At 38.4% G+C, this 16,517-nt stretch overlaps 1 protein-coding gene across 12 annotated transcripts in view; it reads right to left on the minus strand.

The window, feature by feature from the left end:
- Positions 1-16,517, minus strand: part of Asph (Aspartyl beta-hydroxylase) — a 294,582-nt gene that overhangs the window by 184,968 nt on the left and 93,097 nt on the right. For 3 of the 12 annotated variants that reach the window (XM_067152554.2, XM_068228883.1, XM_067152553.2), the window contains exon 8: positions 1,836-6,736. The exons of the other annotated variants lie outside the window; for them this stretch is intronic. In XM_067152554.2, the coding sequence (XP_067008655.2) occupies positions 4,922-6,736 (1,815 nt within the window). In that variant the 3' untranslated portion in view covers positions 1,836-4,921. Of the gene's footprint in view, positions 1-1,835; positions 6,737-16,517 lie in introns of those variants that run through there. 12 annotated transcript variants of the gene reach the window in all.

Below are 16,517 nucleotides of genomic sequence, written 5' to 3' on the forward strand. Positions count from 1 at the left end.
GCAGAAATACTTCTGGGATGATCTGGCACTTACATACGCATAACATAAATGAAGAGGAATCGTCACAGAACAGCTCCGGCCCGGTCTGAATCACAAGAAGCTACCGTGCCGATAACGATTATGAGGCATCCAGATAGGTTTACATCCTAATAACAATCATTAACAAATGACACGGGTTATTCAGCTAAGAAGTCCACCTGAAATAACTCGTGAACAGTTTAAGATACTGGCATTCTGCCTTCAGTTTCGTTAATGGTATTAAGAAGCTCATAGTTCAACATGCAGTGCTTGTCTAGGCTTTTGACAAAATTTATCGTCACACACGTTTCCATATGAGAACTGTTGATGATAACTATCAATCTTACACTCGTAGTTACTGTGACGTCTTACAGCTCGCAGCACAGGAGAATCGAAGAGCGTTGCCCATCACCCCTGCTGAAAGAATTGGAACAAAGTCGGGCATTTTAGATTACACGTTCCACTTATGTGTAATGGGGGTACATATGTAGCAAAACACATCTTCCCCGTTTCAAGTTCGAACATTGCACGCCTCTAGTATCCTATCTACAGTTATTCACAAATTATGCATGGTTATTCAGCTAAGATGTCCACCCCAAATAAGTCGTGAACAGTTTAAGATACTGACATTCTGTTTTCACTTTCGTTAATGGTATTAAGGGGTTCATAGTTGAACATGCACTACTTTTCCAGGCTTTTAACAAAATGTATTGGGTCACACGTTTTCATATGAGAACGTTATTTCACGCAATAACTGCCAATGATATACTATCAAGTTTACAGTCTTCTTTACTGGTACGTCGCACAGCTTGCATTACAGGAGGATCGGTCTTGAGATTCTCGCGAGAGTCTCGAGATCTGCGACGTCAGTCTCGAGAGTCTCGAGTGAGAGCGTTGCCCATCACTACTGTAAACTGTGCATTCACAACACTGAACTTTACTTCAGTCTGCTACAGAGCACATGGACCAAATTTATACTCTCCAGCATTGACGTTGTTCGCGAGGAGGGGAGAAGGGTGGCACCACCATGAAAGTGTACGCGATGTATATAATTTTTTATAATTCAGTTGTTGATTTTTAAATTACAATAATTGCTGATTGTCAATAAAGTTAAACATGGAAGTTCATACGGTGTTATAAGAGAAAGAAAATTGGGTTTTCTTCAATGTATAACTATGCACATGCATGCAAAGAACAAATTTTACCCGAGTAATAGAAACAATTTTGGCAACATTTTGGAACTATTACAAGTCTAGCTATTTAACTAAACATTCTAATACTGGTTAGGTTAGACATGTCCATTTTCTAAAATTTTATTTAATTTCATTTATCCATTTCAATTAAGCTCAACACTGTAAAATAACATAACAGGTTATAGAAATAAAAGCTCTATTTATTCCAATATTTAATGCTATAAAATGCTATTTGTTCCAACAATTAATACTATAAATAGAAAAAATAACTGTAGAATTTTACACCTCCAAGACAGGGTCCACCCAAAACTTCTAAATGAAATGTACAAAATGGAAAGACCGCCACACAATCTGACAATTACCGGTAGTTAATTGGGGTTCTACTGTACGGTGTGAAGTGCCCTGAGAGCAGAGGACAAACTGCGAATGTTCGGTGCTCTACACTTTGAACTGACATAGCCTCCCAAAGCGAGTATGAAGAAAGGCTGCAGTCGCAAAGGACCTGACATTCTTACCATTAGTTATGGCTCTTCCCAGTGTCTTGCACGCTAATGCTGCTCAATTTATATGAGAGAGCTGCATGAAATAATAAATTCTGCATAACACAAAAATAAATTCTTATGATTCTGTTTTAAAAAAATCTTTATTGTAAAACTGTCATAAATTTATTGCACTTTAGGAATAGGGCCAGCTATTCCGAATAAATGAAAAAACATACAAATGGTAAAAATTATGTTTGTCTACTAGAATAGTCATAAAATCAAAACTGCAGTCCATACAACATCATCACATAAACAAAGTCACATCACATCAATATTCAGTCAATTATATCAACAAAAACAACACATTTGTAAATAAAACAATAACAGCATCAGGGCAAAGCTATGGAACATTTTTCAGTCCAATTTGAGAAAAAAAAGAAAAAACGAAAAAGAAAAGGAAAAAGTAGGGAAACTTCTCTATAAACTAACTGAAAATAGTTACAATAGAATTTGGTAAAATACCAAGCAAAGATTAAACATTCAGATAAGACTACACTGTCTAACCCAACCCAAATCAATCTTACACAAATACCCGCTGTTAATAACATACCCACTTCCTATCATTTAAAAATGTTTGCCAATGTATGCCTTGACTGAACATTAACCGATTAAATTGCACAATACTGTTTGCAGTGCACACAGATTTTAACCAGCGGTTTACACTATCTTCAGTACATGACTACATAAAAAGTTTTTATATCCTCACAAATAAGATAAATCTGGCTAATCTGAAAGCAATAATCGGCTGAAAAATCATGTCTTGTGGAACAAGAAGCTGGGGGAAAAGAAAATTAATCCAAAATAACTGATATCAGAGTATTCACAGAAGGTTTTGCTTTGCTTTCGAAATGCCTTTTGTATTATAGCTCTTTCTCATGCCACTGTAAAAGTGTTCTTTCAGTTTATCCAAGAAGGGACTCTCAGGTTGTAGGTTTGAATACTGTAATCCCAGAGTCAAGATGCAGACCAAACCACCAGCTGCAGTTCAGCAGCAAATGATAGTGGTCCTGGGATACATATAAATTATGACCTCATCACGAAGGAGCCTGATAGAAAACAAAAAACAAAAAACACACACACACTCTCTCTCTATGCATTTCACTTGTATTGGCCTATTAACGTTTGTTTGGCAAAATTATCTGGCATTCTAATCTATCAACACCATGAGCACTGATTATGCTACAGCAGGATTAGGGTGTTACCAAGAATGGAATGAACTTTTTTTGTTTTTTGTTTTGCTAGTGATTCAATGTCTCAGTAACACATCAAAGGTTTTTGGTGATGCAAGGATGTAAGGGGGCTAGGATTGGGAAGACAGCGGCTGTGGCCTTAATTAAGATACAGCCCCAGCATTTGCCTGGTGCAAAAATGGCAAACCACAGAAGACTATCTTCAGGGCTTCCGACAGTGAATGCAAGACTAATTCAATATGCAAGTCACACACATAACATCAAAACAAAAGACTTAATTCGACACTTGTTTGTTCCTTTCCTATACTTATATCAAATCAAAACTTGCACTTCAGCTCCGAGGTCATAGAATATCATCGTTATTACCTGGCTAATGAAAAATAGAGCAAAGACTTTCAAGTATATAGTTGAGAGAAATTTTGAAACAGGTTTGAGATCATTCCAAGCACGGATCTCCACCTAGTGGTCAAAAGAGAAGTAGTTTGCTATGTTGACTTTCAAAGTACCTAATGTACAAAATTAAATCCATGCGAATACCTTCAATGACATTCAAGATTTCTACCAGAGAGTTAACCTTTGAAGGTGGTTGTCTGTAGCAGCACAGTCTGCTGCATAGGGAAGGTTAATGTTCAATGAAAATGTGTGAAATAACTTTCAGTCCCCTTAACACTATTATAGTTAGTTTTTGTAGTAAAATGAAAACTTAGAGCTAAGGCTTTCAAATATACAATTTAGAGAAATTGATGATGATTGTCTTGTATTGCCCTTTGATGCACTACACAACATAAATCTGCAACAAAAGCAGGCATCAGAACATGCAGGCAACTCATTACTAAATCACAGGTAACAGAACAGAAACTGAGCACATGTGTTGGAAGTTTGCATTCAGCAAAGAAGTCACACATGCTGTTAGAAGTTGTAGACAAATGTCACTATCTTGTAGCTTTTATTATGAACTCTTCAATATATGAAACTTTTTTTCTTTTTTCAAAATTGTGAAAGAAATGGAGAATTTATAAAGAGTATTCTCATATCGTGAAATATGTAATCAGTATGTGCTGTAGTTGGCATCTCTGCAAAACCCTTCTCTTCATTACTTTCTTACTTTTGTACAAAATGTTAATATATAATACGCTGAATAAAGACATCCCGCCCTTCCCGTTATGAAGGGTACAATGTATCTACACAACTCTAAATCAACATAACTCCCAAAATTTACATTCTTGGTTAAACAAATCTGGTCCTGAGTGATGCTCTGGAGCATATGATGGTAAGATGTTTCTGTTCAATTGGTTTATTAGAGGGAGAAATATGATTTATTTATAAATAGATGTTCAATCATTATCATAACATTACATAAACAACTGAAATATAGCTATTACTTAATGTCTATTTTTTCATCTTCAGAGATCTTAAACTAATAAAATGCTCCACTCATACTGTATAACACAAACAACTATTCTTCTGAGACTGTGAAGGCAAATCAGCAGTGGTAACCAATGAACATCTATTTATTTTAATTTTAATCAAGTCATTGAAATTGTGAAATACTTGTGTTGAAGAAACATGCACGGTTAATTAACATAGCTTTTTGATTAGTATTGACAAGGCGATTCTTTATCACCTGTTTTTTTTTTTCAGTGGTATAAGTTTATCACTCTAAGTAGTCAATATGGACTATAGACGTCAAAGCCTACTGTGTGCTATGCTTGCACTGAGATCAGAATGTTTTAATAAAGGTGATGACTTTTAAAAAAAGGTAATTTTCTCCAAGATAACCAGAGTGAAAATTGTCATTAAAATGTCAGCATGGAAATTAAATAGCAGAACCCTTTAAAACGAATTCTGAACATTATTTGGAACTGAAATCTGGTAAAGGACTAAGTATTGGAAGATGGAGACGTCTAAATTCTGAGAGTTCGCAGGTTGTTCCATACTCAGGGATAGGAAATAGCGAAGTAACAGTACACAAGCATGGTTACTTTACCCTTCCTTGATGAGCTGCCTGTCCGCTTCCTTTTAAGTGGGGTTCTCTTGTCACTTTGGCAGGAGGTGCTGATTTCTCTTCTCTGTTCACAGGTACATCCTTTCTTGATGGGACTGGCTGGGAATTGTCCTTGGCATCATCAGAGCGGCCACCGGCTGGAATTGATTTACTGTCCACTGGAACTTGATCTGATGAAGCAACTGGTAATTTGGATTTTTCAGCTGCAGGTTTAGGTAAAGATGTAGATGCTTTTTCACTTACTCCAGCAGGTTCAGTTTGCTGATTATCTCTAGTCTGCATTTCTATGGAAAAAGGTTTTCTGCCTCCTTCAGATTTTCCAGCATGTAAGGCTGGAGGAGCTGTATGGGCATTTTGTGTTTTTGGCTGCAAATCAGGTTTGGAATTTTTTCTGGCTTGTTTTCCACTTTCCTCAGTAACTACATTGCTTGTTTTGTCTGGTAATTTATTTTTCTTTTGGGAAGCATTATCTATTTCTTCAGGTTGTACTTTGTGGATGCCAGTTGTGTCCTTAGTTCCCAGACTTGGTTGTAGAACATCCTTTGAGATTTTTTCTGTATCAGAGGATGCTTTCGGACTGGTTTCTTTTGACTCTGTCTTAGGTTTCAAACTGCTATCAGAAAGCCCTGCACTGTCAGGACCCTTGAACTTTACGTCAGGCGTTTTGGTAACGACAGTTTTAGATTCTTCTCTAGACTTTGCCATGTGCTGAGATGGAGTGTGAGTAGCCTCAGGTGGTGGTTTCCCACCCTGACTACTGCCCTTTGTCACTCCAGCCCTATCACCTGATTTATCAGCCAGTGGAGATTGAGTCTGAGTAGCTTCAGCTGGAGGTTTCCCACCCTGACTACTGCCCTTTGTCATTCCAGCCCTATCACCTAATTTATCAGCCAGTGGAGATGGAGTATGAGTAGCTTCAGCTAGAGGTTTCCCACCCTGACTACTGCCCTTCGTCACTCCAGCCCTATCACCTGATTTATCAGCCAGTGGAGATGGAGTCTGAGTAGCTTCGGCTGGAGGTTTCCCACCCTGACTACTGCCCTTTGTCACTCCAGCCCTATCACCTGATTTATCAGCCAGTGGAGATGGAGTATGAGTAGCTTCAGCTGGAGGTTTCCCACCCTGACTACTGCCCTTCGTCACTCCAGCCCTATCACCTAATTTATCAGCCAGTGGAGATGGAGTATGAGTAGCTTCAGCTGGAGGTTTCCCACCCTGACTACTGCCCTTCGTTACTCCAGCCCTATCACCTGATTTATCAGCCAGTGGAGATGGAGTCTGAGTAGCTTCAGCTGGAGGTTTTCCACCCTGACTACTGCCCTTCGTCACTCCAGCTCTATCACCTGATTTATCAGCCAGTGGAGATGGAGTCTGAGTAGCTTCGGCTGGAGGTTTCCCACCCTGACTACTGCCCTTTGTCACTCGAGCCCCATCACCTGATTTATCAGCTGGTGGAGATGGAGTCAGAGCTTCAGCTGGAGGTTTCGCACCCTGACTACTGCTCTTTGCCACTCCAGCCCTATCTGGTGGAGAGCGAGTGGGAGTAGCTTCAGGTAGAGGTTTCCTAGAAACTTCAGCCCTATCACTTAATCTATCAGGTACAGGAGAGGGAGTTGTTGCACTCATTGGAACAGTCATCATTTCTTTTTCACTTTCAGAAATGGGCAATGGTTTTCCGTTTCCATCAGTATTTTTGGTTACAGTTCTTCGAACAGGCACATCTTCAATTTCCTCTTTATGTGGTCTTGTAGGCATTCTAGTTACAGGAGTAGTGGACTTCTTTAGACCCTAATAACATGCAAGAGTGATAAGTAAAACACAACAAAACACACACAAATTAGAGTATTGTTAACATTATTATTAAAAAAATCATGCAGTTACTTAACAGACAAAAGTAGAGCTGGTTGAGGCTGAGATACTGTATTGGCCTGAATGAAATGACTGCTGTCCCATACCTGAGTATAGGTTGGGAACATGTTTTTCTGTTGTAAGTTTGTGTGTAAACCAGAACTCTGATTTAGGTTACCATGGATATGTTCACTGGTCTTTTCTCTTTGATACTGTTGATTTGTGTTGTCATCAGTCAACTAGTTAGAGAAATACGAGGAAGTACAAGACACATGGTATGGTGCGGCAAGAACTCCTTGCATGAATCTTGATTGAAAATGAAGGAATTGTTTTCCACTTGCCGCATATAATTTGCCCGTAAATTCTTTGAGCATAAAACTAAGTTTAGAATACCTAAGAAGAAGTGGTGTCTAATGATGCTTCATAGTAGTAGAAGTTCGGGACGGGACCCTCCTCAAATATATATGTAATAGGCCTCGCGAGCCAGTGAAGCATAGTGTAAATATATAATAGGCCTCGCGAGCCAGTGAAGCACAGTGTAAGAATTTGAAGATGAAATTCTAAAATAATTCAATTATATTACGTCCACTTATTCAAAACATTTCTTCCATTTATTAAATGGTCTATTTAAAAGTTACATGGTTGTTTAAAATACCTTGGACATGTTTTGACCTAGCTTAGAGGTAATCATCAGCAAAATAACAAAGAAGAAAGACATACAACAAAAACAGTGACACATAAAAATCTGAGATAAAATATAGTCAACAAATGCAATGGGAGTTTATGTTAAAATGCACACAGGTTCAATATTAAAAATATATTCAAGAAGTCCAATGGAAACTGTTAAAATTGTACATGGATTCAAACTTGGACAAAATAAGTGAAGTTTTAAAAAAATCCGTTTAATTGCATCAGAGAACACAAGTATATACAGGATCCTCTTTCCTCCAGCTCTATGCTTGTGTAGATTAGGTTGGGTCGGTGTTGACCTCCACACTGACTGGCAACCGTTCCGTTTTGCAGAAACATGACAGATTAGAACATCTGTCTTCAACATTCAAGTAATTCCTCCAGCCAACTAATATTGTACTAAATACAGTAGGACCCACACTCACAACTTATTTTATCCAAGTATGAATCCATGTATATTTTTAACAGTTTCCATTGTACTTGTTGAATACATTTTTAATATTGAAGCTATGTACATTTTAACATAAACTCCCATTGCATTTGTTCACTGTATTTTATCTCGGATTTTTATGTATCACTGTTTGTGTTTTATGTTTTTCTTCTGTGTTATTTTGCTGATGATGAGCTCCAAGATAGGTTGAAACATGTCCAAGGTATTTTAAACAACTAACTTTTAAACAGACTATTTAATGAATGGCAGAAATGTATTGAAGAGGTGGACCTAATATAATTGAATTCTTTTAGTATTTCATCTTCAGATATTTGAAGTCAATAAGGAACCGGAATGAAGTTTATTTTTGACCCATGAGGCTATTAGGCCTACATACCGCATTTTCTCGGATAATTAACGCCTTGCATAATTTACGCATCCCAATATTTTTGGGTCCAAAGTGGAAAAAAAAGAAATGTTCACGTATATGACGCACCCACTTCTTCGAACATCCATCACGCAGCACTGCGTACGTTTTGAAATAAAGACCTCAACTACTCAGTCAGAAGCCTTCCTATTGCGAAACCGGTCATTCCAAATACTGGGCAACGTGCTGTTATCAGCCGGTTGGAAATACCACTGCACTAGTTCAGTGAGAGAACCAGAGCAGAAGTCACTAGTGACGCTCTATGCCAGTCTGGTACAATCATATTTTGCGAGTTTCGGGTACAGGAGATGGGTTTTCTGAGATATCAAAATTGTTTGTTAGTCCACAGTGAGCAAGAATTCGAGTAATACTGAAACATATAAACTCGTGGTGATCAGTTACGCCGAAATATACGGGAACAGGGCAGTGAGCCACAAGTATTCAGTGTTTGAATACAACGTATGTTAGCTTGGTAACAGAGTGCACTTCAAGCGACCAACAAGTCTTGCAAAGCATTTCACGGACCAAAAAGCGGCAAGTTTCCACAAGTAGAAGAGGATCTGCTTAAATATATGATTTCGTTACCCAACGTTGGATATGCCGTTTCTCATGAAATGCTGTATTTTTAAAGGACAAGAAATAGCTGCTACACATGGAATCAGTGTCTCAGATTTGAAGTTGAGCAGCGGCTGGTTGATTAATTTTATGAGGAGAAATGGACCTTCTCTTCGACGAAGAACAACATTATGCCAACATTGTGACTGAGAAGCGTAAAGTGAAGGAATATTTGATCTCCTAAACAGGAACTGAAGGTTGGACGGCAATCAGTTTCCCTATGCCACAAAGTCGAACAATCGATAAGAAAGGGACATGAGTGTTATCGTACGCACTAACGGAAGCAAAAGAAAACAATGTATTGCAATGCTTGCTGTAACAGCTGATGGCAGGAAGCTTGCACCTTTCATTGTTCTAAAACAAAAAACAATGCCTAAAGTAAAATTTCCGCGAGGGAACCACGTTCGTATCCAAGAAAAAGGAAGATGGACACGTCACTCGTACAAGATTGGATAAGAACGGTTTGGAGAAATCTAGAAGGGTCCCTCCTTCGATGTCTAGCCCTTCTCGTGTTGGACAGTTTTTTTCCCCCCGCCCGTACGTCATTATTATGTACTTACATGAATTATACTTTTATTAGTTCATGTTTATTTCACTTCAGGTCGAATTGTCAGCTTGTAATGCGAAGAATGACAATAACCGTAAATTTGTTGAACCACTTGTATTTATATTATATTTGACATATCTTTTAAATGCAAATGAGTTGTAAACAATTTTTAAGTATTTGATTTCCTTGAATAATTTACGCATACGAGATTTTCACCTGTAATTTTAGTGAAAAAGGTGTGTTAATTATGCGAGAAAATACGGTATATAAAATAAGAGTTTTGTCTGTACATTGCTCAGAATTTAAAAAAGATAGTATTTCTACATCGGCCGTGTCCAAAGTAACAAGGAAATTTTTTTAATTTTCTGTAATTTCTGTCTGTCTGTCTGTCTGTCTGTCTGTCTGTCTGTCTGTCTGTCTGTCTGTCTGTCTGTCTGTCTGTCTGTCTGTCTGTACGTATGTATGTATGTTATATAGTATTAAATTTCCAATCTCATTTATGTCGTATGCATTTTTAACGTACCGGCTATGATCAAAGAGATCTTGACGAATTTGGATTTTGTTACTTTACTAAGTCCACATCAGCGCAGAGTCGCAAAAATATGGGGTAAATGGAATTTAATGAAAACCGGTATGTAAAGTCTGAGAATAAAGAACTACAGCCTACGCTATAAATAATTTCATAAGACACCCTAACATCACAGAGTCGAAAGAAAACTAAATGTGAAGGTCTACATTACAGAAAGCTCATAAAATTGATCAGCAGTAACATTACATTGACCATTGTTCGTTGTGATGTGCTTTGAGTCTTTGTTGCACAATAGATACGATTACTGGTTTCTTTTTTTTTTTATTTGCTTTACGCCGCATTGAGTGACATCGTAGTCAGGGTCAACGCAAGGATTGGATAGTGCTAATGAGCGATTTCAATGCAAGAGTTGGAAATAGAACTGAAGGATACAAAAGGGTGATTGGAAAATGTGGGGAAGATATGGAAGCTAATGGGAATTGGAAGCGCTTGCTGGACTTTTGTGCTAGTATGATTTTAGCAGTTACGAATACATTCTTCAAGCATAAGGCAAACCACCGTTACACATGGGAGGCTAGGGGTACCAGATTCACAATAGACTATACCTTAACCGACTTTGAATTCAGGAAATCTATTAGGAATTTACAGGTTTTTCAGGGATTTTTCGATGAAACACCACTACCTGATGTGTAGTGAAGTATGTCTAGGCCTAGGATAGAGAAAGTGAAATATGTCTGCAAACGAATAAGGGTAGAAAATCTCCAGGATGAGGATTAGAAGTACATGGATATAATTAGTAGGAAGTTCTGAACAGTGGACAGTAAGCAGGTTCAGGATATAGAAATAGAATAGGAGGCATACAGGCATGCTGTAGTAGCAACAGCAAGGGAATGCCTTGGAACAACTTTGTGTAAAGATGGGAAAAAGCTAACATCTTGGTGGAATGATGAAGTGAGAGCAGCTTGTAAACGTAAAACGAAGGCTTATCAGAAACGGCTCCAAGTTTCGTAGATCTAGAAAAAGTACATGACTGGGCACCGAGAGGGAAAAGATGTCTGCCATACTGGGTGACTATGGGATTAAGGGTAGATTATTAAAATCAATCAAAGGCATTTATGTTGACAATTGGTTTACAGTGAGAATTGATGGTAGAATGAGTTCTTGGTTCAGGGTACTTACAAAGGTTAGAAAAGGCTGTAATCTTTCACCTTTGTTGTTCGTAGTTTACGTGGATCACCTGCAGAAAGATATAAAGTGGCAGGGAGGGATTCAGTTAGGTGGAAATGAAGCAAGCAGTCTGGCCTATGCTGATGACTTGGTCTTAATGGCAGATTGTGCTGAAAGCCTGCAGTCTCATATTTTGCAACCTGAAAATAGGTGCAATGAGTATGGTATGAAAATTAGCCTTTTCAAGACTAAACTGATGTCGGTCAGTAAGAAATTCAACAAAACTGAATGTCACATTGGTGATACAAAGCTGGAACAGGTAGATAATTTCAAGTATTTCGGATGTGTATTTTCCCAGGATGGTAATATGGTAAGTGAGATTGAATCAAGGTGTCGTAAAGCTAATGCAGTGAGCTCGCAGTTGCGATCAACAGTATTATGTAAGAAGGAAGTCAGCTCCCAGACCAAACTATCTTTGCATCGGTCTGTTTTCAGTCCAACTTTGCTTTACATGAGGCAAAGCTGGGTGGACTCAGGATATCTTATTCATAAGTTAGAAGTAAGACATGAAAGTAGCGAGATTGATTGCTGGTACAGACAGGTGGGAACAATGGCAGGAGTGTACTCGGAATGAGCAGATAAAAGTTAGGAATGAACTCGATGGATGAAGCTGTACGCATAAACTGGCTGCTGTGGTAGGATCAGATCATGTGAGGCGAATGTACGAGGATAGGCTACCTAGGAGAATAATGGACTCTGTTAAGGACAGTAAGAGAAGCAGAGGGAGACCAAGACGACGATGGTTAGACTCGGTTTCTAACGATTTAAGAGGTATAGAACTAAATGAGACCACAAGACTAGTTGCAAATAGAGGAATGTGGCAACATTTAGTAAATTCACAGAGGCTTGCAGACTGAACACTGCAATCCGTAATGTCTATAATAATGATGTATGTATGCTTCACGCCGCACCAACACAGATAGGTCTTATGGCGATGATGGGATAGGAATAGGGAATGTGAAGCATGCCATTCATCTGGTTCATAAATTTTCTGCTACTACTGGTACGTAACACACTGGTTCATCATAGCATTCGAGCTATTCAATCCCAACTCTGAGGCACTGATTGGAATGAGCAGTGTGCATATTGTAATAATGGCAGAGAAGTGTTCATGGCTGTCTGCGGCCTGGTGACTCCAACTCTGGAACTTTGGACTGTTAGATAACATTGCTTTTAAAGGCTACATTCCTACTGACATGTTTGTAATGGCCTAAGTTGACTTCAGTTAGCAAAACCACAAAGGCAGTCCTTCTGAGAATCCCAGAGCGAAGCACGGGTACATCAGCTAGTACTGTATATATTTGAGGATCCTGTACCAGACTACTACGAAGTTAGATATCATTTCAATCTCGTATTGACTACGGTACATACAAAACAGTCAATACTACACCAAGATCTATTCTAGAAACAATAAGATTCTGGTGGATGCAGCCAACAATTTGTACAATATTTTAATGCCATTTTTGTCATATTTTATCAGTGTTGTCCTGAACACTTGTTTTACAATAAGTTCTTACCAGAGACCTAATACATGTACACTTTTAAATGATATGTTGATTAAAATAATGTGTGGTATTGAAGAGGTGGAAATTGCAATATTTTAACTTAGATGTAACTATGAGTTCCAAAAGACAATGAATTAATGGTAATGGACTAATGGAGATGATGGACAAGAGACCTTGAAGTAATGGGACCTGGACTGGAATATGGTCGAGGACCACGCTCTATCCGAATAACGGAGAGTAATGAGAAGAGTACCAGTATTTAGAAACATTGTCAAACACTAACACAGTAACATGGTTATATTGCACAGGAGAACTTATAAATTCCAGGGTCAACTTAAACTCAGGCCAATACAGTATCTTTGACAGTGTTGTAAGTGACAAGAGATAATTTACTTGCAATAAACTAATTACAGCTTCTCAAGAGAAGAATAAGTCACTCGCACTCGTAATATTAATAATACAAAAAACTTCGCAAACAGTTACCAAACATTTTGATCTTGAAACAATCAATCTTAATCTTGTGTGAATTTTCATAATCTGATAGGGTCATAGGTTAGAAGAATCAATTTTATTAAAATAAAAAACTCACAATACTGCTGTAACATGTCTAAGGTTGAGGGAGGGAATCATCAAGTGCACATGCTGATCTCATGTATCATTGCCAGTAGAACATTCAACAGGCCTCTTGTCACCAATAAACACAACTGGAGTATATCTCAAACATCCTCACTAGGTTTGAACCAAGGAACATTAAATACACAGAACAAAGGAGTGCTCATTGGAGTGAAATATACAGTATATAGGTACTATTAGAGGATAATGTTTGTCCAATCCTTGTCCTGTTTCTCTACAGGGTCAGATATGAGGTAAAATGAATCTGTTGTGGCGGGGTTTTTATGACCAGATGCCCTTCCTGACATCATCACAGGGGTTGATGAGATTAAATGAATGACGTGATATATGATAGTAGGAAGGGAAAGGGTGAAACCTGGTGCCGGCACATAGCCTACTCGCGTCGAATAGCACCAAGGGGTCTGCTCAAGCTTAATATTCCCCCATCTGATGGACGAATCACCAACATATGCCCTCACTCCATATGAGCACTGTGGAGAAGTTTGGAACTTAATCCAGGCTTTTAGCACGCGATCTAGTGATTAAAAAATTGTACACCACCACCTCCCCTAATCTGCCAGCCAAAATTCCGATGGTGACATTTTTTCGACCAACGGGACTTGAACCGGCTAACCATGATGTCAGACCGTTTAGACTTCAATGCCTTAATGATCATGGTCATGAGGCGGGCTACTACTAGAGGATAATAAATAATGTCATTGGCTTTACGTCCCACCAACTACTTTTACGGTTCTCAGAGACACAGAGGTCCTGGAATTTAGTCAAGCAGGAGTACTATTACGTGCCAGTAAATCTACCGATACAAGCAGATGTATTTGAGACCTTCAAATATCAACAGACTGAATCAGGATCAAACCTACCAAGTTGGGGTCAAAAGGCCAGAACCTCAATCGTACCCACTCAGCCCGGCACCATTAGAGGAAACAGAAGGAGAACAAACACACGTGGAGAGAGTATACATGAAACAAAGACAGGGGTTACTAACTTTTGCCTGTACCCTTTGGCAGAAGAGGATAGAAAAAGAATGGTGGTGATCTATGTTGTGAGGTTAACAGAGAAGGAACTTAGTCAAGAGAACAGAAAAAAGGAATGGTTATCTAATGTTAAGTCTGGGTGCTATCCTAGACTGGAACACCAGTTGGTGTCCAATTTGAGGATCATCATCATCATCATCGTCGTCGTCACCACCACCACCACCACCACCACCACCATCATCGGTTCCTTCCGTGTGTAGCGCATAGGGCGGCAAGCTTCTGCCAACAAGTCCTTATTGAAGTGACGTTCTTGATGCCATCCCACCTGGTTACCGTATTTACTCGCGTATTAGACCCCCCTTTTCCCCATTTTTACATCCAAAAAGAAAAAGTAAAGGAGGGTCCAATATGCGATAACTTCAAATTCTGTGCAGTGAACACATGACTTCTAGGCTATAAAGAGCTATGAATTGTTCATGCAAACATTCTACAATGTTCTTTAACAAACCTATGAATGTATTTGAGTCATACTGGCTATTTTCGTAGGAAAGCAGTATTTCTAAATGTTACAAGTACATAAATGGTGAACACGACATTTAGGCCTACATATCAAGTAAATATAATTTGTTTTAGTTACTAATATCACGTCATTCGTTTCATCTCATTAATTCGTCTGATGAGGTCGACGTCAGGAAGGGCATACAGTGGTAAAAACTTGCTCTGAAAATTCTTCTTACTTCATAGTCGATTGCACAGAGAAAAGGGATATGGGTATCGTATTATCACATTATGCAATATTGATAAAAAATAACTCAATGACCAGTCATTTGTCTCTGTCAGTTGAGTGATAGGCCTACTTCTAAAAATCATTTTTATTTTTCATTCAAGGAAGAAGTATTGTGTAAATCAGTTTTTTAGTGATTGACTCATAGCAATGTGAAATCTAATATGATTATTTACTTTATTATCAGCTTATGTAATTTGATATATTTTAACATCCGTCAATATGAATGTAGTGTTATTATCTTAATTATGTGAATTTGTTAAAAGCTTGTACACTAATTATACGGTTATTGATTGTCACTAATGAGAACATTCATTCTTAGAGAACTATTATACTGTAAGTCACTAGATTCAGGGCCCTGACCAAACTTTAGGTGAAGTTTATTATGGCTGGAGATGCTTACGACAGCTGAGCGAAACATGTCCCAACGTATAAACCAGTTGTAATGATTGTATCCTAAATATCAGGATTGATAAGTATTGGAAAGGTAGTTTATCTTATTGTTTTTATATTTATGACTATTATTATACATTTTTACCGTACTGCTATGATAATAGAGATATTAACCCGATGAGTGCTACGCCCACCTATAGATGGGCTGACGCGGCCGGTCCACCAATGCTACATCTATAGACGGTGCGAGAGAATTTTTTTTTGAGTTTCCCAGTTCGCTTTTGAGTGCGAATTTGATCTCTGACATGTTCTGCCATCTGTTGGGCATTATGTAGATCAGAGATTATAACTTCTGGAAGTAACTTACAGAGCTTTTTGTAGACGTCTGTGGAGTTCATCTGTGATGTAAACAAACATGGCGGAACAACAATCTATTTGATCTTGCAGCGATGTTATTTCGGTTCACAGAATCTTTCAGTTATTAACCACAGCGCAAAGTTGATGATGATGATGATGCTTGTTGTTTGAAGGGGCCAAACATCGAGGTCATCAGCCCCTACAGCGCAAAGTGATGATGGAGATGATCATTTTAAGGAACTTTTAAGCGATTTTGTAAGTGAGAGTGCCGAAAATACTGTATGTGGGAGAAAAACAGAGCCTCCTAAACGAAAGAAGAAAAACACGGCGAGTACAAAAGCAATTTTATCACTAATAAAGTATCAATTAGGTGGCTTTTTAGATTAATTTGTTGATCACTAATTTCGTGGCAGACGGATTACTTTTCTTCACCAGAGTTTCAGGTAACTGTGACAGGCTCTGAGGGCCAAGTACTGTTTGATGACAACTCGAAAATGATTGATTTTTTTTTAGAAAGTTTGTGCCAGTGGAGTTGGTGTAGATAGTTGAACAAATCGGCATCACAAACAACCAGTAAAAAACATTTAGCTATCACCACATTCCAGGTTTG

This window comes from Anabrus simplex, chromosome 8 (genome assembly GCF_040414725.1).
Source record: "Anabrus simplex isolate iqAnaSimp1 chromosome 8, ASM4041472v1, whole genome shotgun sequence".
Classification (NCBI taxonomy): Eukaryota; Metazoa; Arthropoda; class Insecta; order Orthoptera; family Tettigoniidae; genus Anabrus; species Anabrus simplex.